At 37.2% G+C, this 22761-nt stretch overlaps 1 protein-coding gene across 12 annotated transcripts in view; it reads left to right on the top strand.

The window, feature by feature from the left end:
- Positions 1-17380, top strand: part of LGSN (lengsin, lens protein with glutamine synthetase domain) — a 46444-nt gene extending 29064 nt beyond the window's left edge. For 4 of the 12 annotated variants that reach the window (XM_035296010.3, XM_002746698.6, XM_035296008.3 and 1 more), the window contains 2 exons: positions 6045-6211; positions 10572-17380. In XM_035296010.3, coding sequence (XP_035151901.1) covers positions 6050-6211; positions 10572-11771 — 1362 coding nt within the window. In that variant the 5' untranslated portion in view covers positions 6045-6049 and the 3' untranslated portion in view covers positions 11772-17380. Of the gene's footprint in view, positions 1-3080; positions 3230-6044; positions 6212-10571 lie in introns of all 12 variants that reach the window. The other 8 variants (XM_008994624.6, XM_035296014.3, XM_035296016.3 and 5 more) reach the window with 7 other exon arrangements.
- The last annotated feature ends 5381 nt before the right edge of the window (positions 17381-22761 follow it).

Here is a 22761-nt window from a genome sequence, read left to right as displayed (position 1 = left end):
TTCCTATTTTAAGGTTCATAACCTTAATTACATTTGCAAATTTCCTTTTGCCATGCAATTTAATACATTCACGTGCTCCAGGGATTAGGCATGGTAGAAATTTTCCATGGGCTATTCTCCCTACTGATACGGAGACTAGCCACTGAAATACTGGGTAGAAGAGGGCAGTTCCCTGGCAAAGACCCCACCCTAAAGCCTGGAAACCCATGGCTCTAAATGGAAAAAGGTATTTCTGTTTTTGCCTTTTTCCAACAAAGGAAAATGTTGCCTTTTCCAAGAGCACTCTGGCCCACCATGCCCCTATCCTATGCCCATATGAACTCCAAGCTCCACTGGCAGAGCAGCAGAACAGCAAGGGAGAGGAGAGAAGAGAAGGAGCATGTGAATGTGGAGAGGAGCTTGGCTGGGGATGGTTGGACAGGAGATCTGTGGTGGGACAGCCGAACTCCAGGGGAAAATAATATTCCCACTCCATCTCATTTCCTGATCCCCAACCATCCCACTGAGAGCCACCTCCATCACTCAGTAAAATCCCCACATTCACCATCCTTCAAGTCCACGTGACCTGTTTCTTCCTAAACTCCAGATAAGGAGCAAGGTACCTAGAGGACAGGGTGGTGTAAAAGGCTGCTTTCCTGACTCTCAACTGAGCTGGTTAACACCTAGCGATTGGTGAATGACAAAGCTAAAAGAGCATGGTAACACCCCTAAACACTGCCGTAGGGCTGCAGCCCAAAAGCTCTCAGCTTGGCTCACAGGCTTGTTCCCCCTCCCACAAGTGGTTTGAGCACAGTGGCCCAGTAAATGAGTCACATCCCCATTGCAAGTCTCTCGAGGGGGTAAGGGAACTCTCTGGTCTCACTACCACACTATCTCTCATATCTGAATTTCTCTGAAGTGGAGAACAGGAGCACTAATGACCTCTGAACATCAGGCAGCTATTGATAAAAATGCCCACAGGGGCCAGACGGTTAATACAAATGATGGACTGGTGTAAGAAAATAGGGAGTGGTGCTGCTCATGAGAAACTGGAGCAGAGAGCAACCAACTAGGGCCCCAGGGCCAAATTCAACTTGCTGGTCAGTTTTTGTAAATAACGTTTCGTTTACATATTATTGATAGCTGCTAAGATGACATTGTGCTTAATCAGTAGCTGCAATGAATACCATATGGCCTACACAGTTGCAAATATTTACTATCTGGTCCTTTACAGAAATGTTTGCTACCCCATGAAGTAAAGGTTGCCTGTCCCATCTAGACTACCTCAGAGTTCCAACAAGTTGTTGCTATGGAGAAATATCTACCCTGATTGCCAGATCTAGTTTCAAAAGAAATTTGAACTCAAGATTTCTACATAAAATTTTCTAATAGTGAAATGCTGCCCACTATTTCAAAAAAGTTTCTAAACACTGGGAAGACTAATCAGATAACATCTGCTGGCCACATAGGCTCCTCCAGAGATTGTGACAACTGTTTTATATATTCTAGTTTTAGCTACAAAAGAGAGATGGATTTACTGTTTCTTTGTCGTAAGTCAAAAATATGGAGAAAGGTCTTGTGTCATGAGCTCTCTTTGCACTGTCAACCATGACTTGGAGCATGGGTATCATTACTAACTTAACTTCTTTAGCTCAGAAGCTCTCTTTTTGGCCCAGGGTATATTAAGTTCTCTATAGGCCCTCAGTACCAAACATTTAAACCACAAACCAATCACCTATACATAATTTAAAAATAAATTTAAAAATAACCCCACCAAAATGACTGTAAGGAATTTTGATATGGTATTTCTTCTTTGGAATAACTTCTCCAAGTTTTTTTAAAAACAAAACTTTTTCTTTTCTTCCAAAGAAAAACTGCCCTTTCCTCCTACTTTTTATGTATTGCTTTTTTTTTTCTTTTTCCTGCTTTGTACCTGGTTATTCTGCCACCTGGGCTTCCCACCAATGGCTGGGCTAGTATAATGTGGCCAGAAGGCAGGGTTAAATTTGTACAAACATAGCCACAATAATGAAAGATGGTGGGACCTTGAAAGAGCACGGTCTTATGCTACATGTGCAATAACTGAATGTATTCTGGAGTTTTCTGTCAAATGCACTTTTTTCTTTCTTTGAGTTGGCATTTCTGAAAGCCCAAATACCTCTTCAATCTCCCTTTTATAAGTGACCATGGCTTGTTCTCTATAACTGATACATGTCCTCGTCATGAACATGGATAAAATTTCTCTAAGGCCTTCTAGTTGCTATAGAGCTTTGAGGTTTTTTTTCTTTAAAAATGTTTTCTTATTTTTTCCCTAAACATTCACAGCACTAAAACATCTTCTCTAAAAACACATTGATTTAATTTATTAGTCCTCTGAGGGAATAGAAAAGAAGAACACCTCCCAGGAACCACACTGTAGGAAAAACAAATGAACTCCTGAACTGGCAATTATCTGCCTGCTATTCATCATGTGCAGCTGGGAGAGGCTGACCAAAAGGTTTAATTGTAAGTAACAAGTATGATTTACTTGAAGAAAAGAAATTCAGACAATGATGCAGCAAGATCAGTTGATGCCTTGAAAATAAAATTGAATTGGATAGGGTTCTCATATGTGGTGAACGAATTGAACTTTTAAATAAAAAATTGATATTTAGGATATATACTAAAATATATCATGACAACTTTTATTAATTAAACAAGATCAAATCACACAGGATGTGTTTGTTCATTCACTCACTCTTTCAAAAAATATTTGTCGAGTGCCTATGAGATGCCTGTACTGTTACAAGTACCAAAAAAACAGCAGCTCATAAAATTAAGCCTCGGCTCTCATGGAGCTGATAGGCAATGGGGGATGACAGGAACATATGCATATACAGTGTGGCAGGTGCCAGTAAGGAAGGACACTGAAGAAAATAGAAACAGAATTATTCACTGTTATGTGTTGAATGGTGTTTCTCCAAAATTGGTATAATGAAATCCTAACCTTCAGTACCTGAGAATCTGACCAAATTTGGAGATATGCTCTTTAAAGAGATAATTAAGGTTAAATAAGATTAGTACGGTGGACCTTAATACAGTATGACTCCTGTCTTCATAAGAAGAGGATATTAGGTCACGGACATGCACAGAGAAAAAAACATGTGAAGATGCTGGAAGAAGATGGCTGCCTACAAGCAAAGGAGAGAGGGACTTTAGAAGAAACAAATCTGTGGACACCTTTGACTTTGGACTTCTAGCCGCCAGAACTGTGAGAAAAAAAATTTCTGTTTAAGCCACCTGGTCTGGGGCATCTGTTATGGTGGCCCTACCAAATGAATACATGTACTGTACTCACTGTCCAACCACAGGGCAACTTGGAGACTTAAAAATGAATCAAGGGTTAGACCTGTCCACATTGTGATCAAGTCTCACACAATTAATACTTCAGGTGATTATGTTTATTTTTATTTTTATTTTTGAGACAGAGTTTCGCTCTTATTACCCAGGCTGGAGTGCAATGGCGCGATCTCGGCTCACTGCAACCGCCGCCTCCTGGGTTCAGGCGATTCTCCTGCCTCAGCCTCCTTAGTAGCCGGGATTACAGGCACGTGCCACCACGCCCAGTTAATTTTTTGTATTTTTAGTAGAGACGTGGTTTCACCATGTTGACCGGGTTGGTCTCGATCTGTTGACCTGGTGATCCACCTGCCTCGGCCTCCCAAAGTGCTGGGATTACAGTCTTGAGCCACCGCGCCCGGCCCTATGTTTAATATTTTTTCAGCACTTTCACTGAGTGAATTTCTCCCACCTTTGCATTTGATGGCAGGTTTATTATCTATAGTTGCCCCACTTTATAATATAAAGTTCTATTAGGGCAAGGCTCTTTCTGGCTGATTCTTAGATACACGTTCAGTATGAACAGTATGTGATGATGAAAAATATCTATGTTGAGTGAATAAATATTATACTTATTTAAAAATAATATGTATTCATTATAGAAAATTTAGGAGATACAGATAAGGCAAAACACTAGTAAGATGATCTGTTATCCTATTACTGGTGAACCAATAAAATTACCTTTCTCCTTTTATAGGAGATGTCTTCTTTATAGCTTATACATAATTGCTTATTATGTTAAGAATATTCATTGTCTAAAAATTTCCATATTATTATTATTATTTGTTAAGACAGTCTCTGTCACCCAGGCTAGAATGTTGTGATCTAGGCTCACTGCAACCTCCACCTCCAAGGCTCAAGCGATTCTCATTCCTCAGCTTCTTCAGTAGCTGGGACTACAGGTGCATGACACTACACCCAGCAAATTTTTGTATTTTTAGTAGAGACAGAGTTTTGCCATGTTGCCCAAGCTGGTCTTGAACTCCTGGCCTCAAGTGATCTGCCCACCCCAGCTTCCCAAAGTGCTGGTATTACAGGAGTGAGCCACCATACCTGACCCCTATTTCCACGTTTTAAAATGCCTATAAATTTTGTTTAAGGAGCATTATTCATTTTGGGCTGAACACCCAGTATTTCAGAGTAGGTTGGGAATACAGCAAGCGCTAATGTAGCATGAAACACTTTAATTGCTACAGTTTAATTGTTTGTGTTAAATGGAAGGTAGTTATAAAGCCTCCAGACTTTCAGAGTAGCCAAATGTATCAGTGATAGGACATTATCAGTAATATATTTGCATATGTGGAAGCAGTCATTTGTTTTTTCCCATGCTTCATGTACTTAAAATCTACTTAATCTATGTTTCTAAACTGTCAGTCTTTATGCTTATTTCTAAAGCCTAATTATATCTTCAAAAAGGATACGCATATATCACTTTAAAATTATAGCTGCTCAATATCAGTGATGTGACAGATGGGTGTTTGGATGCAGACATGATTGTGGCATCATTTACTAGGGCTAGAGTAATTGTACTCACTTTATGCATTTAAGTGCCACTTATATGGTGCTTACTGTCTGCCAGTAACTGTTAATAAGGTGTTTAATCCTCACAACAAGCCTATGAAGTAGGTTGTATGTTATTGATGAGAAAGTTGAGGCATGAAGATAAGATTGTTGCTAGGGCAAAGGCAGGATTGGAAGGGAGGTAGATGGGCCTCAGTGTTTTGTGCTAACCACTATACTCTGCTGTCTCTCCTAAAAGTTCTGACAGCAACTAACATTTATAATGTATACTATTTGCCTGACTGTTCTATGTCCTATAGACATATTATTCTAATTTGTGGTAATAAGTTACACAGCATGAATCAAAAGCATGAATTGTAGTTTCAAACCTGCAGAGGACTGATAGTATGGTTTGGAGTAACTCATTGTACCACTTTGGGACTCTAGCTAATGAGTTGGTTAAATTAGATGACTTATCTCCAAAGTTCTAGCTCTAAAGTTAGAATTCGCAAAGTATCTTAAAAATCTTGAAAAGAACATTTATTTATGTTTCTAATTTTAAATTGAGTATGCAGTCCAGATTTTTCATCTCCTACACACTCATTCTTTAAAAAAAAAACACTTTTGTTTGCTTATTTAAGCAAGTTTTAAATTTGATAGAAATATGTAGACTTCTTAAAGTTAGATGCCATTAAAAAGATATAAAGCCCTTTGGGCAAAAAACTCCCAGAATGAAACAAAATCCCAGAAAATAAACAAAACCAAATTCACTTTTAATGATATAGAAATTAACAGTTCAAGAGGCCAAAATATGTTCAATAGTCACTTGCAGAAAGACTTTTATGGTCTCTTTTTTGCTGTGAACTCATGCAAATATATTCTAATTTCCATAAGCGAAGGGATTTTCAGTAAGTATCTACATATGATATTGCTATATCCTTATGCCAATAATGTCAATTTTGTCCTCATCCTAATTGATAAACGATCTCTTAGGCTGTTTAGACGCAGTAACTTTGGGAAGATGGTAAGGTCAGGATAAAAAAGGTAAGATATCCAACTCTAAGCCAGTGACATGATGAATATTTAATGTTGTTGCTAATCATAAGGATTAATTCACTACTCTATAGTTTCCTTTGCTTCTTAGTTCATCATGATCTACTGAGTTAGAACTTTTTTTTATTTTGCAGATTGCATGAGGGACAGCAGTCAAATATTGACCCCACCTCAACTCTCTTCTAGAATGAAACACATTAGACAAGCTATGGCCAAAAATCGTCTCCAGTTTGTACGATTTGAAGCAACAGACCTTCATGGTGTGTCCAGGTTTAAGAGTATCCCTGCACACTTTTTTCAAGTGAGTTTTATACACAGTTGTGACTGAATGTAATTTCATGACCATTAGCAAGCAAATGGTTCTTATTACTCTTTCTTATTTTCTTGTAATCTATACAGTAATTCAAGCTGAAAATCAATAACTTATTTTGTTTCTTCTCTTGTTCCTCCCAAACACATTATTGCTCCCCAAGGAGCTAAACATTTACTCTCAGCTCTCAAACAGCAATTTCTTTACCCAATAGAAATACAAAACTAATTAAGACTGGTAATTTTAGTCCTTCTGCATTGAGTTAATTTTGTGCCACAGAATTATGTTTTCTCCCTTACTGCAATTATGAAGATTATATTTTATATGACATGAGAAAATTGCAACAGAAGACCCAAGAGCAAACATAAAAGGGAAAAAATGATTAAATAGAAAGAATTTTCTAGTTAAGCAACATATCCCTTTCAGCTCCTAATTCTGATAAGAAAACATTCCATTGTTGGATGACTTAATATATATCAAATTCCTAAAAATGATAAAAAGGGATATTGTGTTTTTGTTGTTTTGAGACTTCCTTAATTTTTGTGTCAGTATTTGTCATGTGTTTATTGCGATGACTGAGTTGTGTTAATCAAACATCACATTTCTTAGCAAGGGACATCAGGTAGGTACTATTTAAGAAAGTGTAAAAGTTAAGCATGCTCCAGGTTTAACTATTTAAAAATGTTATACTTTTATCACTTTAATATCGGATCCTAATTTTAAAATTTGCTTTATGTTGGGAAAAACTTGGCATCTCCAAAAACACTTTTTAAAGAATTCTAACAGATTCAAACTTGTTTCTTAAGGAATTACTTGGACCTGCTTGCAGATATTGTTTCTTCTTCATCCAGGCAAGAATACATGTTGTTTAATTTTTATGAAAAATGTGTATTTTCTTGTGGACTGGCTCAGAATATAATTCAAATGAATCTCTTTGAATCATAAGGAAAAATAACTGGCACTTCAAAGTACTTGCCAAATACTTCAATATAAAACTGTTTGCTATTCAGTTTTTGTCAAAATTTAGTCATTTAGTTTACTAATGGCATCTAAAAGACCATATATAGAACATTACCCTAGTTTCTCAGTGGAATCCTTTTACAAAAATAAAACAATATGCTGTTTATTCTTGCTAAGGATTGATATAATTGACATAAGAAAGATTCTACATGCTTTTTAAAATCTAACTGCTACTGAAAATATTTTTCATTATTTTGTTCAATATCCCACATATAAAAAACACTTTTTTTTTCTGGAGTTTATCTAGAGATAAAGTTTGTTTATCATGGGAATTTTAATGTAACTTATTATACATCTTCACAAAGGCTAAATTTAATCTTAGTACCAGCTTCTGAATAACTAATTTTCCAATTTCATTACCCAGTTATTTTCTTCTCATTCAATAATCACAGAGTATGTATATATTTTTTAATAAACTTTTTAAAATTTATTTTTGAAACTTGCAAAGATACAAATAATAAATATTAGCACAATTGAAATTTGTAATTTAAGACAAAACAATTTATTCTGGAAAATTTGCTGTGAATAGACATTAAAAATAGGTTTAAGAGGCTGGGCATGGTGGCTCATGCTTGTAATTCCAGCATTGGGAGGCCAAGGCGGGCAGATCACCTGAGGTCAGGAATTTGAGATCAGCCTGGCCAACATGGTGAAACCCATCTCTACTAAAAATACAAACATTAGCTGGGTCTGGTGGTGGATGCCTGTAATCCAGCTACTCAGAAGGCTGAGGCAGGAGAATCGTTTGAACCCAGGAGACTGAGGTTGCAGTGAGCCAAGATTTTGCCATTGCACTCCAGCATGGGTGACAAGAGTGAAACTGTGACTCAAAAAAAAAAAAAAAACCAAGATTAATTTGTGCAAAATAATCTAAACACTGTACGTGTGTGTGTGTGTGTGTGTGTGTGTATTCCTTACTCTGTCCCCTAAAAAACCAAGATTCATTTGTGCAAAGTAACCTACATATTGCATGTGTGTGTGATGTGTAAGGTGTAAACGTTACAACCAACTTATATTATCTCTGTTCTATCAGTAGGGTTGATTTTTGTTTAAATTACATGCAAATAATGTAGGCTCTTTCTATATTTGATCTAGTCAAAACATGATATTTGCTATAGGATGCATAATTAATTCTTGGCTTATTTCAAAAGATAACCTTTACTATGGTCCAAGTTTCATTTGTGATAAGGATTTAAGTTATCCTGAAAAAATTTTATTAAGTGAAGTTGTTCCAGTGCTTTATATCTATAAACACCATTTAACACAATATATTATCATGAATATATTCATATATATTTATATATTTTCCATAAGTAATGGAAAGTAGTTTGCATTCTCTATGTTCAAGAAAAGAATAAAACAAATTACAGTGTTAGGAAAGAGTGCTCAGAAAAATATGGATTAAATAGTCTAAAGAATAAAGTGTGATATTTTACTATTTTTTGAGTTCATGAAGGACTACTGGAATGAAATAGCAACCGGCTGTTCTCTGCTACTCACAGCCAAGTGAATACAAACACAGATTTAAATTGCAGAAACTCACAGAAGTCTCATGAATAAAATATATTATTCCTCATTTTGGATATGTAAAGAAGTAATATACAGAATTTCAAGCTAAAAAACTGACAAGCAGGGAAATAACATTATTGCTGATAGGGAAAATATGAATTAAATGATTCCATATTATAGTATTCTAATATCCCACTGTGTGTGTGTGTGTGTGTGTGTGTGTGTGTGTATGTGTGTGTGTGAATGAAGTTTACATGCACGGGTCCATGAGTGAGTTGGAGAATTAGGTAGGCACCAAATAGTGTTTGGCTCACTCAACTTATTACTGGTTAAAGTAGACTTGGATCAGTTCGGTCAAACAGCATTTGAAAATATGTGTAGAGATGGTGGAAAGAGAAGGAGGCAGTGGTTCCTGGGCAAATGTAGAAGAGTAAACAAGTAAATTACTTTGGCTAATACCAGCCCCTCTTTGATAGCCATGCTTGTTGGGGTCTGGAGGTAACATAAATAATCTGGCTTCCTTCCAGCATGTGAGGATACACAAGAAGACAGGAACCAGAAAGCAGCCCTCATAAGACCCCAAATCTGCTTGTGCCTTGATCTTGTACTTCTCAGTCTCCAGAACTAAAGAGGAATAAGTTTCTGTTGTTTATAAGTGGGGGGAAAAAAGAGAAAAAGAAAGAAAGAAGAAGAAAGCATCTGCCTTGCAGATTGCTAGCGTGTTTTATTAACCTCATGATCTTCACTGACTTCATGGGAATCAACCTTTACAGTCAGTGATTTTTCTCCAACTAGTAATGTAACCTTCAACCTTGTTGATATTTCTTACACATAATTTCCAGAAATTGTTTTATGTGTCTGTTCAACTTAATAACCTTATTATCACTTCCCTATTGCCTGGCACAGAGCAAAAGTTAAATAAAGGACCAAAATCACTGAATCCCAGAGACAGATAGCTAGAAAGTACCTTAGCAGTCATCTAGTCTAACATTTGTTTTACCAATGTGGAAGCTGAGGCACATAGTCCAGTAACTTGCTGAAATCTACAGAAGTAATTAATGAAAGAGCTAGGATGAGAAGGCAGATCTTTGACACCCAGTTCATGCTGACTTAAAGGTAACAACATTTTGGAAGCTATAACTTTGGAGTTATAGGTCCACATTCACAGATGAGGTTTCTGGGACTGTGAGACAGTGAGGTTTTAAATTCTTAAATGGGTTGTAAAGGTGAATAAAGAGAGGAAGGCAGGTGTTAGTTCCCTGGCTCCTCTGGTGTTAGGACAGACATGCTGTGTGTCACAGTGCTGACCATAGTCTGCAATTTGAGAAGGATTGAGAATTGTTTACTGCAGACTTTAGAGAGTCAGTTAACTCAGGATTACAATAAAATAAGCAAAAATAAAGCCTTATCTGAAGACTTAACTGTACTATAATATAAAATGTGCTTCAGAAAGTAGTTTTGATGATAATTTAAAATAATTCCATAAGGCTTTACCTTTCTCTTTTGCTATAATGTGATTTTCTTTATCATTATGCCATTTATTTATAATTGCAATTTTCAGATCTAAGAGCATATAAGGCCCTCAAGGCTTAAAACGATGCATTGTTTATAAAGTTGCCTTTGGGGGTTTTATTTTAAAATATTTAACATCTGATATCAAGTTAGTGTTAACCAACAGATGTTACATATATATATGTATATGTGTATATATATATTTATGTGTGTATATATATATATTTTTTTTTAAAGTTGGCAATTCTTTTTCCCCCAACCCTTTTGTTTGTTTTCAAAACCTAATTTCTTAATTTTTTCCCTTCTTTAGGAGAAAGTGAGCCAAGGCGTTTGCATGCCCCGAGGTTATCTTGAAGTGATGCCAAATCCTAAGGACAATGAAATGAATCACCTAAGAGCCACCTGTTTTAATAGTGACATAGTACTAATGCCAGAGGTATCAACCTTTAGAGTTTTGCCATGGGCTGAGAGAACTGCAAGAGTGATATGTGATACCTTCACTGTGACTGGTGAGCCTCTTTTGACTTCCCCAAGGTACATTGCAAAAAGGCAGTTGAGCCAGCTACAGGCGTCTGGCTTTTCCTTGCTTTCTGCCTTCATCTATGATTTTTGCATTTTTGGTGTGCCCGAAATTTTAAATTCAAAGACCATATCTTTTCCTGCTTCAACATTTTTTAATAACCATGATCAGCCCTTCATGCAGGAACTTGTTGATGGCTTATATCACACTGGAGCCAATGTTGAGAGTTTTTCCTCCTCTACCAGGCCTGGTCAGATGGAAATCTGTTTTCTGCCTGAATTTGGCATTAGTTCAGCTGATAACGCATTTACCCTCAGAACAGGTGTCAAAGAAGTAGCAAGCAAATATAATTACATTACCAGCTTCTTCATTGAGACTGGATTTTGTAATTCAGGGATTTTGTCTCATAGTCTCTGGGATGTCGAAAGGAAGAAAAACATGTTCTGCAGCAGTTCTGGAACTGAGCAGCTCACGATCACTGGGAAAAAATGGTTGGCAGGACTCTTGAAACACTCTGCTGCTCTCAGCTGCCTGATGGCGCCTGCTGTTAGCTGCCGAAAGCGTTATTCCAAGGACAGAAAAGACCTGAAGGAGAGTGTGCCTACAACGTGGGGATACAATGATAACAGCTGTATATTTAATATCAAGTGTCATGGAGAGAAAGGCACCCGGATAGAAAATAAACTAGGCTCAGAAACAGCAAACCCTTACTTGGTGCTGGCTGCAACTGTGGCTGCAGGCCTAGATGGACTTCATACAAGTGATGAGGTCTTGGCCGGTCCAGATGAGAGCACAGACTTTTACCAAGTAGAACCTTCCGAGATCCCTTTAAAACTGGAAGATGCCCTTGTGGCACTGGAAGAAGACCAATGTCTGAGGCAGGCTCTAGGAGAAACCTTTATTCGGTATTTTGTTGCCATGAAGAAATATGAGTTGGAGAGCGAAGAAAGAGATGCAGAGAGAAATAAATTCTTAGAGTATTTTATTTAGAATAGAACTCACAATTACTCTTTAGAGATGTAATTATTACTTAATCTACCAAAACAAAAAGACTGAACTTTTATAGTTAACAACAGTGACAATAACAAGACTAAGAACACTTGCCTTTATTTTTTTTGTCTCCATGGAATATTTGACAGATGAAGTAGGACTGCTGAGAAGATCCTGATAACAGAAACAAACAATAGTTGTGGTGAAGCTTTAATAGGCAAATTACCAGATCTTGTCAGTTAGTCATCATCTTCTATGTGTATGCTGACCTGGATACAAATATCGAATTTTGGGGGGCAATAAATATATTCACACATTAAAAAAAGACTTAGCATTAGAAAGCAAAATTTAAATGACTTAAAAAAAGGAGGAATAATTTTAATGGTACAAATAAATTATGACTTCCAGGGAGACAAACACACTAATATAGTCTAGCTAATCAAATCATGTTATGAATCTAGGTTGTATGCATCATTATGGTCTTTCTCAATAAGTTAAAGAAACTTTTGTCAAAATATAATGACAAGTAGGCAGAAGTTACCCCTAAGTTCTTCTCTTTTCACACTTCTCCGCTTGCTCCTGAAAGGCTTATGAACTTCAAGGTTATAACATCCTTAAGAAACAAATCCATAAGGAAGAGAATTGGGGTTGCAAACAACGAGGTCAGATTTCAAAAGTTAAAGTCTTTCTTTAAACAATCCTTCATATAGAAGTTCAATACATAAAATGTAGATAGAATGAAGTATGTGTGTGAGGGTGGGTGGGCCATCTACTCTGCTTCATTCTTTGAAACTAGATGTCCCTCTGAAACCTCTAGTGTTCTGTGGAGTGTGAGAATAACTGCCTGGCGAGCCAGAGCTATGTCTGGAGTTTAAGTTTGTTATTCAAATCACTGAATCTTCTGCTCACAGAGGTTGGTACCTCCCCAGAGAATATTACATGTTCCAGGCCTTTGTTTGAATGAGATTATATTGTAACTATCACTAAAGTTTAGCTTCTTTTGGGAAGAAGACCAAAATCTACTTACTAGCAAATGAAAACACTGTTCTACTGCTTAGGATCAAACAGCAGATTTTATGTTCAATTAAAATGGACTGTGGTCTCAATTTAGATAGCAAACACACAAGCAGAGGATTAGAATTTGGCTCAGATGCTCTTATTAAAATTCAGAGTACTCAGTAGCATAAATAGTGAAAGTCGGTCTGTCCTTCACTAATTACTCCCTTCTTTTCTCCTTTGAGCAGGAGAAGTGTATTTGGATACATAAGAAGAAAGTTCCCAGCACTTTGGGAGGCCAAGGCAGGAGGACTGCTTGAGGCCAGGAGTTTGAGTCCAGCCTGGATCAAATAGTGAGACCCCTGTTTCTACCAAAAAAAAAAAAGAAAAAAAAAAAAAAAACCTGGCTTGGTGGCACATGCCTGTAGTCCCAGCTACTCAGGAGGCTGAGAAGGGAGGATCACTTGAGCCTGGGAGTTTGAGGGTAGAGTGAGCCATGATCACACCACAGCACTCCAGCTTGGGTGACATTGTGAAACACTGTCTAAGGAAAATAAAAGAAAAGAATAAAGCTCATGGATGCATATGGAGTAGAGAGAAAGGTAGTGTAGTGTAGGTGGGGGAAAGAAGGGAATCTCTCCTGAAACCTCCAGAATGAAATCCCACACATTACATCATGGGAGGGATAAGGAGGACCCTCATGCCAATTTTCTAGCTGTCTGCTGATATTCCTTTTCCCATCTGTTCTCAGTAATAAAACCTCAATGTGTTCGTTGAAAGCAATAAAAAATAAAATGAAACTTCTGAGCCTTCATTAAGATTGAATGTGGTCACGTTAATAGGTTCAGTGCAAAGAGGTGAAAGTAGAAGTGTTGTATGGAAGTTCTTTCGTGCATTTTCTCTTCTTTTCTTTTTGCAAAGGAGTCTCGGGAAATTTGAGGGATTTGGGGATGAAAGAATAAAGATATAAGAACAGTGATTGATGACTTCTCCAATCTTCCCACTTCCAGAGAGGATAATCTGAGTTAATCAAAGGGATCCACACATGCAAAAAATGGGATTGGCTTTACCCCATCCTTATAAAATGGCATATCCCTTTATAGTCCATGGGTCTTAACGAAATATGTTTTTCTTTTTGTTTTATTGAGACAGAGTCTCGCTCTATCACCCAGGCTGGAGTGCAATGGTGTGATCTCAGCTCACTGCAACCTCCACCTCCCTGGTTCAAGCAGTTCTCCTGCCTCAACCTCCCAAGTAGCTGGGACTACAGGTGCCTGCTAGCATGGCCAGCTAACTTTTGTATTTTTAGTAAAGATGGGGGTTCACTAGGTTGGCCAGGCGGTCTTGAACTCCTGACCTTGTGATCTGCCCCCTGGCCTCCCAAAGTGCTGGGATTACAGGCGTGAGCCACCATGCCCGGCTGAAACATGTCTAATGCATTGACTTCATTTTACCATAATGAGTAAAAGATGCTATAAAAAGTCTGATAATCACAGTGGTTTGAAGTCCCTTTTTCCCCATGCACATTATTAGCATAACTTTAAAAACACAGTATTCAGAATGCCATGTGATGGAATTATATAACTAGGAATATGATCTTCAGTATTAAGCATACAGTAGTGAATCAACAGAAAATATTCAGCCATAGATTACAAATCAATTGATAATGTAAGTTGGTGTGGCAGTCTCCACCAAGATTTCAGTTAGGTATGTGCTGATGTATATTCTTGTTCTTTAAAGCAACCCCAGAAGAGGCATTGGCCAACAGACTTCAGGGCTAAAGACAAATTGGGGTAGGTACACGTAAAAATCAGTTATCTTTTTCTCTATTTCTTTCATCTGTTCATAGACTTTTTATTATTAAAGGGACTTTCTGCTGATATTTCCACCTTCTCGTTCTGGGTTAAGAGGGTCAGAAATTCATTCAACAGCATTTCCTGAGTACCATTTTTATGCTAAGCCTTCTTCTGGGAGCCATCATACTAGGGGAGACCAAGACAAAGAAGATGAACAGACAATGAAAGAGTTTTGGATCTGCGTAGCTTGAGCAGAACAAAAATAATTTTTTTATAGGCCTAACACTGAAAAAAACTATTTGGAAAGCTTCTTTATGGTTCGAAAAGGATGCTTTATGAATAGTTTTACAAAAATGACTTTCTTATTTTAATTTACTATAATTGTTCTAATCAAAGCTTAGGGGAAAATGTGATTACTGAATTTAAAGTTGGTTATTAAATGCGTATACAGAAGAAATATAAATTAAAAGCAATAATGTTTTAAGACTAGAAACTAAAACATTAGTATTGTAGTCTATTTTCAAGGACATTCTATAATCTAAAATTTCATTTTACAGTGTCTGAATAACAACAAAGCTTGAAATGATGATTTGAAGGCAATGAAAGATCAAAAAACTTGAGTCTGAATAAAAATTGAAAGCATACAGTGAAGTCTGAGCTTATCACAAACAGAACAGTCTATTGACATATCTCCAGTCACCTGTTTAACAAAATACACTTACCAGTATGTTTGTGATAAAGGTATAACTAAAAAATACTTTTAACCTTGGGTTTTCTGTTACAGGGGTTAGAATTTGTATCTTTAAACATTACCTATGTGCACAGTGCCTTCCCTGTTAAAGCTCTTCTCATGCTGCCTGTGACTAGGGGTTTATATGATATTTTCTAAATAGGATGTACATTCTAAGAATAAAAGGAACAGATTTTACTTACATTTGCATTAATATTTTTTGTTCCTTGCATATGTTCTGGAATTCAATTAATCTTTAATCCATCAATCAATGCATGTGTTATTAGCATAGTTTAGTATTATGCTTGTCCAGCATAAAACACAGAAATTCACATACCCAGAGAGAGGGGGGAATAGAGTTGGAGATAGTGGAGAAGATCAACAGTTTTTTTTTTTTTTTTGCTGATCCTACTATTTCTGCCATTAGATGAACTTCTTCAGGTTTTCTGCTTCTAGAAACTCCTAAGTAAACACCATTTGATTAGCTTGATGGGATCAAATGAACAAAAACAACAACAACAGAAACAAAAAACAGAGAGCAAGGTGAGGTTGTAATGCTTTTTAGCCATGTGGAACCTTTCAATAGCTTTTTTACATTTGCAGAATTCCTCTTCTTTGGGATCTTGTCTCCCAAAGTAGAAATCAGAACCTCACCTTCCCAGTTGCTCATGCTGCCATGGTAGAAGGACTTCACCAATCAGATGCAGACATAAAATCCTCCTGGACTCCACTCTGCTGAGCCTGAGGGAGGCAGCAGTGACAGGAAGCCATGGGTGCCCTTCTGGGCTGGCACTGTGGGGGTGGGGGCGTCGGTGGTACTGTTGCCCAGTGTCAGTGGCTGTTAGGTCTCTGGAACAGTCAAGTGCAGCTTCTGAACCTGATTGTTCTGGCCCTCCCAGAATCTGTTAAATATCTAATATCTTTTAATAAATTTCTTTTTTCCTTAAAATCGCTAGATTTTGTAAAAAGAAGCCTGACTGAAAAACAGTAAATAAAAAGACACACAAAGAGCATGAAAACTTTGATAAGAGAAAAGGAGAAAGAAAGGCAGAGAATTACCCTTAATTAGAAGACTAGGAACAATTGAATGTTTATACTAGATACAGAATAAATGAAGGTTTATTAAACTCCTAGTATAACATATATCATGTGGGCACTTTGTCATTCATTGCCTTATTTCATGCTCTCTACGATCTTACAAGAAAGGTATGCTTATCATTTTTAAAAACAAAAGATTTAAGACCCCGAAAATTTGTGTTGAAAAAACTAGAAATCAAATCCAGGTTTCTACTCAGTCTCACGGTCTCTGCGCTACACCAAAATGCCCTTCACTACACAGTCTCAGCTGAGTACAACACTGAAAATTATGCTGAACATTACATTTTAATTTTCAGGCTTCTAGGCATTAAAACGAACAGAAGTTGGTAAATAATTGGACCTGTCCTTTCTGTTAATATGCAGTTCCAGTTAATGTAGTTTCACTGCATTGTTATATGTTAGAATACAAATAAATCTCAGCAAACCAGACATGGAATTGTTCTGGTAGTAGATATGTGCTTGATAACTCTATCCAGGTCAGAAGATCTTATCACAAAGAAGTATGATGCCATGACATTATTTCAGAACTTTTGTCTGAGAATAGTAATTCAAGCCTTAAGTAGTTTAATTTTTTTGAACACACAAAAAACATGTGGTTGAAATTTCTAACCATCCTTAGAACTTAAAATAGTGCTATTCAGTTATTTTGTTTTATTTTTAGAAATATTCTTTGATAAGAACTCAACATTCACTGAGAGCAAAAAAGATCTGTTACTTCTCTCTGGCTGCTAAAGCAATAAAATATAGAAAACACATTGATTTTTGAAAACAATCAACCTACATGGAGGGGAAACGTGTAAGTTAAGGGAAAAAGGAATTTGCTGAGAACCTGCTACACAGTGACATAACAAAGCTTTTTCTTTTCTTTTGAGATGTTTCTTAAGATTAATAAGATCAGTTTTACTTGGAAAGAAAAGTGACACTTTAATTTATAACTATAAAAATTTAATTTTTATAAAACCACAAATAAATGATTCATTAAATCGAAATGAATATCAATTTATTGGGCATATCCAAGAGACTATTGAATAAATTGTTACATTACAGAAAACTTTTCAAACATAAGCTAGAGGGCAGCAAAGTACCATTAAATAGACAATGTAGGTGGCTCAGAATTCAGGGCAAAGCTGAACATTTGTAAAAGTAACTGGATTTTGAATCTAGTTACTTTGAATAAATGAAAATCGAAAAAAAATGTATTAGAAATACTAACAGCAGAAAGAAATTCCCAACCATATGACTTGCGTTGGAATATATTTAGGTTAACAGGTATTAAATACAGGCTCTATGTCAGAGGGGAGGGGGAAAAAGGAATGTTGACAGGATATGACATTACCAATATTGAAGGGTGTGTTCAAGAGACATTAGACATATGAAACCACAGAAACACTAGCTGCATTCTGTGATGTCTAAAATTAATCTAGATTTCTTAAATTTTGGATGACTCTGAAAGAGATTTGAAATACATAGATCTGAAAAGAACTAAAGAAGAAATCTTTAATAAACTATGAAAAAAAGAAAATCCAGTAATTTGTTGCTTATTTGGAGGTTCATTAAAATGAATCACATTATAAGAGCTTCTACAATATCTACAAATGAAATAAATGCTACAAAGTATCTTCTGTGATCTTTAGAAAACATATATCAACCACTTTTTATGAGGTAAACAGAAATTATAATACTTTAGTATTTCAAGTGAAAAAGGATTGTTAGATAATAAATTGTTGTTTAAGTTAGATATTAGGTAGAATTTTTATTCAATTTATGAAATAATTGTTTTTGAGAGCCATTTGTATGTAAATTACTAAAGGGGAAGATACAAACTAGACAATACATGTTTTTCTCCCACAAAGAGCTTTTAATTTAATTAAGAGAATAAATGTTTCTAAACGTCCATGGACAGAGGACAGAAATTTTGTGGTGAGGAGACAACAAAACAGCAGGCTGACATTGATCAAACAATGAGAAGGCTTGGGCTGAATCACAGATTTCCTTGGCTCCAACCACCTTTCTCACAGGATGGCAAAGTAATAAGGTCCCACGTCTCCAGCACTTGAAGAAGGAAAAGGAATATGGCTAGGAAGGGGCAAATAAACTAATTCTAAAATAGAGCTGTGTCATATGGCCACACTTGCTTAATTCCCTGACAAAGAATAAGCATCTTATCTCAGACTTACCACCTTTCTCCCTTCTCTCAACTTGCAGTGGAAGAGGTGCCTCTCACAGTTGTCAAGATCCCACCTCTCTGGCCACCTCATGGCCTGTTACCAGTACCCTCTGTCTACTGTATCTCCAGTATGTCCCTCTCCTGGTATCACGTTGACATGGTTACAAGGTGCATAGTGCACATGCACACGCATGCACACACTCACACACCTGAAAAAAAAAATCTATTAATCCCAAGTACTCTTCTCACTTCTCTCTGTCTTTAAAATCAAATTTATTGGCTGGGTTACATGTCCTTGCTCTTTCTACTTCCTCTTACTATTACTCCTCATAGTTCTCCATCACTGCCCCGCAAAATTTTGGTTTCTTCCTCCACCAAGCCACTCCAACTGTTCTCACCAAGGTTAATAATAAACTCCCTCTTGTTAAATAGAAGGGATATATCTCATTTATGTTTTATGATGAGCAAACAGAATTTAAAGTTGCTGACCTCTACCTCTTTGTCAAAATGGTTTTCTCCTGACTTGCAAGACAATAGAGGTTCTAGATGATCTGTCTCTGGCCACTTCTTAGCTTTTCAACGTCTTGTGAATTCCTCTTTTCTGCCCAAAATTCAATGTTATTATTCAAGATCTTTCCATTCTTCGTCCTTTCCTCCTTCTAAAAGTTGTCTCAACAACATCTTATCAATATTACTTTCCATGGATTAAGACTCTTATTTATTTATTTATGAGACGAAGTCTCATTTTGTTACCCAGGCCAGAGTGCAGTAGCATGATCTTGGCTTCCTGCAACCTCTGTCTCCCAGGTTCAAACAAATCTCCTGCCTTAGCCTAAGTAGCTGTGGTGACAAGCACCCACCGCCATGCCTGGCTAATTTTTGTATCTTTAGTGGAGATGGGGTTTCATCATGTTGGCCAGTCTGGTCTTGAACTCCTGGCCTCAACTGATCCACCCGCCTCAGCGTCCCAAAGTGCTGAGATTACAGGCATGAGCCACTGTGCCTGGACAAGACTCTTGGTTTGAAGTAATGGAAATCAAATTGAACTTGATTAAATAAAATAAGGATTTTTTTTGCTTGAGATAGAAGAGTGCCTCATGGACCCTAAGACCTTCAGTGTGTCTAGGTCTTGGGAATGAGTCTAAGATACTGAAGCATTGTAGATAACCCAGGACATCTTTTCTTTTTTTTTTCCTTGAGATGGAGTTTCACTCTTGTTACCCAGGCTGGAGTGCAATGGCGCAATCTCGGCTCACTGCAACCTCTGCCTCCTGGGTTCAGGCAATTCTCCTGCCTCAGCCTCCTGAGTAGCTGCGATTACAGGCACGCGCCACCATGCCCAGCTAATTTTTTTTTTGTATTTTTAGTAGAGACGGGGTTTCACCATGTTGACCAGGATGGTCTCGATCTCTTGACCTCGTGATCCACCCGCCTCGGTCTCCGAAAGTGCTGGGATTACAGGCTTGAGCCACCATGCCCTGTTGTGTTTCTCCTCATGCCGCATCATCCTCTCACTCCTGCTTTAGACTGGCTTTCTTTGTTACTTTCTCTACATGATGGAAAACGGCTGCTGAAACGACTTCCTAAATTTATGTCTTTTATGTTGAACAAGCAACATGTTTGAAGTTAGTCTCTTCTAGTCCCAACTCCAAATTCATTGGTTCAGTTTGGGCAATGTACTCACTCCTCATCCAGTTAACTGTGGCCTGGAAAGGAGATATCACATTGTGTGAACATGGCTGTTTATTTATAATAAATACAGATGGGACAGGCAAAGGGAGTCCTGGTGAGAAGGCATAAAAACCAAATGATGCTGATGCTAAGGCCCATACCTTCAGTTTTTACTTACAAGCAAATGATTATCAAATTAGTTTCTCAAAATGTAAATCCACTCGAATGTCCCACAGGTATTTCAAAGTCAAGACATCGGTGTTTAATTTATGAGCTCTTCCTCACTCTCTTGGCCTTAAAATCTACATATTCATTCTTCACTATTTTTTGAGTTTTCACTGGCCTCCTTCTAGAAGAAGTGCCTCGTCACACCCGGCGTTAGTCATCTGCTGCTGTCTATTGTTTCAGGCTAGGAGGGCTGGTGAAGACATGCAGTCTCTTTTCTTCACATGGTCAGGGCATCCTCCAGATCCCTTTCTTCTGCCATCTCAGCACTACTTCAACTGTTTCTGACACTGTAGGTGCTCTAGCTTCAGCTGTGTCCTTCATCCAATGACGGACCTAGGTGGCCCGCTGGGCAGCTTGTTTCAGCTATCACCTCAATCCACATACTATGGCACACAGCAGGCCTGCTGTCTGTCTCTCAATGTTCTTGAAAAATTCATCTAACATTCAGAGCCACAATTCCCCAGTCTATTAAATGAGGATATCCTTTTTACCTATAACAACAAATCTGTTACACTAATTGTTTTTCTTTTTTTTTTTAACATAAAAATACTACATGCAACATCAGATCCTGTTGCTAAGAAGCTTCACAAATGTATTATATTAAGCTCCTTTGGATATTCCTCTTAAGATGTGGCACTAAGTGAATGATTGTGTGATTTAATTACTCAACACTTAAACTGAAAACTATGCTACAGGTTGGATTAACAGAAGCCTAAAGCCAAGTGGAGAATAAAGAAATGTTTTAACTGAAATCTGCAAAGAGCATTTGAATTGGACCCTACATGTACTTCAGATCCTCGTGGGTTCCCTTCATAGAATGAAACAATTCATTTCAGAATACTCATTTTTCAGAAATACTGATTTTTCATACTCTTGTGCCCAGTTAGAGAAGCCCTATACTGCACAGTGACCTTATGGCTGCCAGAGCTCTTTCTCTGTCTCATTGGTATGAAAGAAAAGAATAGTGAAAAAAGTGAGGCAGTTTCAGGAATCACGGTGGTTATGGGATGACTTGAAATAACACTATTCAAAGTGACTTAGACTGGGGTCCTTGTAGCAGCAGAAGCATTAGCTCTGAGCTTTTTAGAAGTGCAAACTTACAGACTCAGAAATGTGTATTTTCACAAGTGCTTTAGGCATATTCTCTGAATGCTTAAGTTTGAGAAGAAGTGTCCTACAAGATGAAGACCTGTCTGATAGTTCACAGAGATTTCCATAGCCCTGAATCTGAGGGAAAAAAAATCCACAGAGGTTCTGCTGCTTTCAAGATGCACTTCCATGTCTATAGTTTCTTGTGCCCTTGGAGCTAACATTTGCTATTCTAAACTGCTACAGAAGCCAAACAGCTGTTCTCACACCTAGAGTATTTTCTTAATATCCAAGGAAGGCTTTTAAATGCTTCAAAAATATGTTATCCACGGTGCTATTAGGTCCAATGTGATGACTATTAATCAAATTTGCAGTTAAGACAGTTAAAAGCTTCTTGACACGTGAACGATCTCATTTTGCATTATCACTTACTTCTTTTAGGAAGCAAAGAAACTCTATAAAGAATAGTTTCTGATTGAATGGCTTCTGTATTATTTGGTTTGGGATATTTTTGAGAACATAATTTTGGCAGCACATTTAACCTTATTGAGCTATCTGATATTCCTAAGAGAGAAAATTCTTGCAATGTCAAGAGATAACATGGTTTTTATTTGATACTGATTGGAGTTATGCAATGCCTCTTAATTCTCTTTACTAAAAAGCCCAGTTTTTCATAGGACGGAGACAGCTATGCCAGGATATGTACTTATAACAGGAAAGGACATTTTACACATTGCATTTGCCCACAGTACTGTAAAGCATTCTGAAACGCACTATTCACTGCAGATTCACACATGCATACACACACGCGCGTGCACTCACACACACACAGACAGAGGGAGACAGAGAGAATGAGAGTAATGGGTTAGAGAAAAATAATGTATTTATCTATAATAGATCTAACTCTCTACAAAGAAACACACACAACTGTACAACTTGAAAAAGTATAGTTACTATGCTTATTGGGGAAGTTGAGTGTGGAGTCTTACATGGTGTAGTCTCTGGAATTAGACTATCTGGGTTGAAGGCTCAGCTCTACCACTTACTATCTTTTGAGTCTTCAAGTAGTTTTTTTTTTTTTTACACGTTTTGTGCTCAGCTTCTGCACTGGTAAAATGAGGGTCACGATAAAACCTCAAAAGTCAATGTGAGGATTAAATTAATTAATGCAGACAGAACTACTAAAACAGTACCTGACATTTCTTAAGCATGCAT

This window comes from Callithrix jacchus, chromosome 4 (assembly GCF_049354715.1).
Source record: "Callithrix jacchus isolate 240 chromosome 4, calJac240_pri, whole genome shotgun sequence".
NCBI classification, from domain to species: Eukaryota; Metazoa; Chordata; class Mammalia; order Primates; family Cebidae; genus Callithrix; species Callithrix jacchus.
This window is presented reverse-complemented; position numbering and strand designations above follow the sequence as displayed.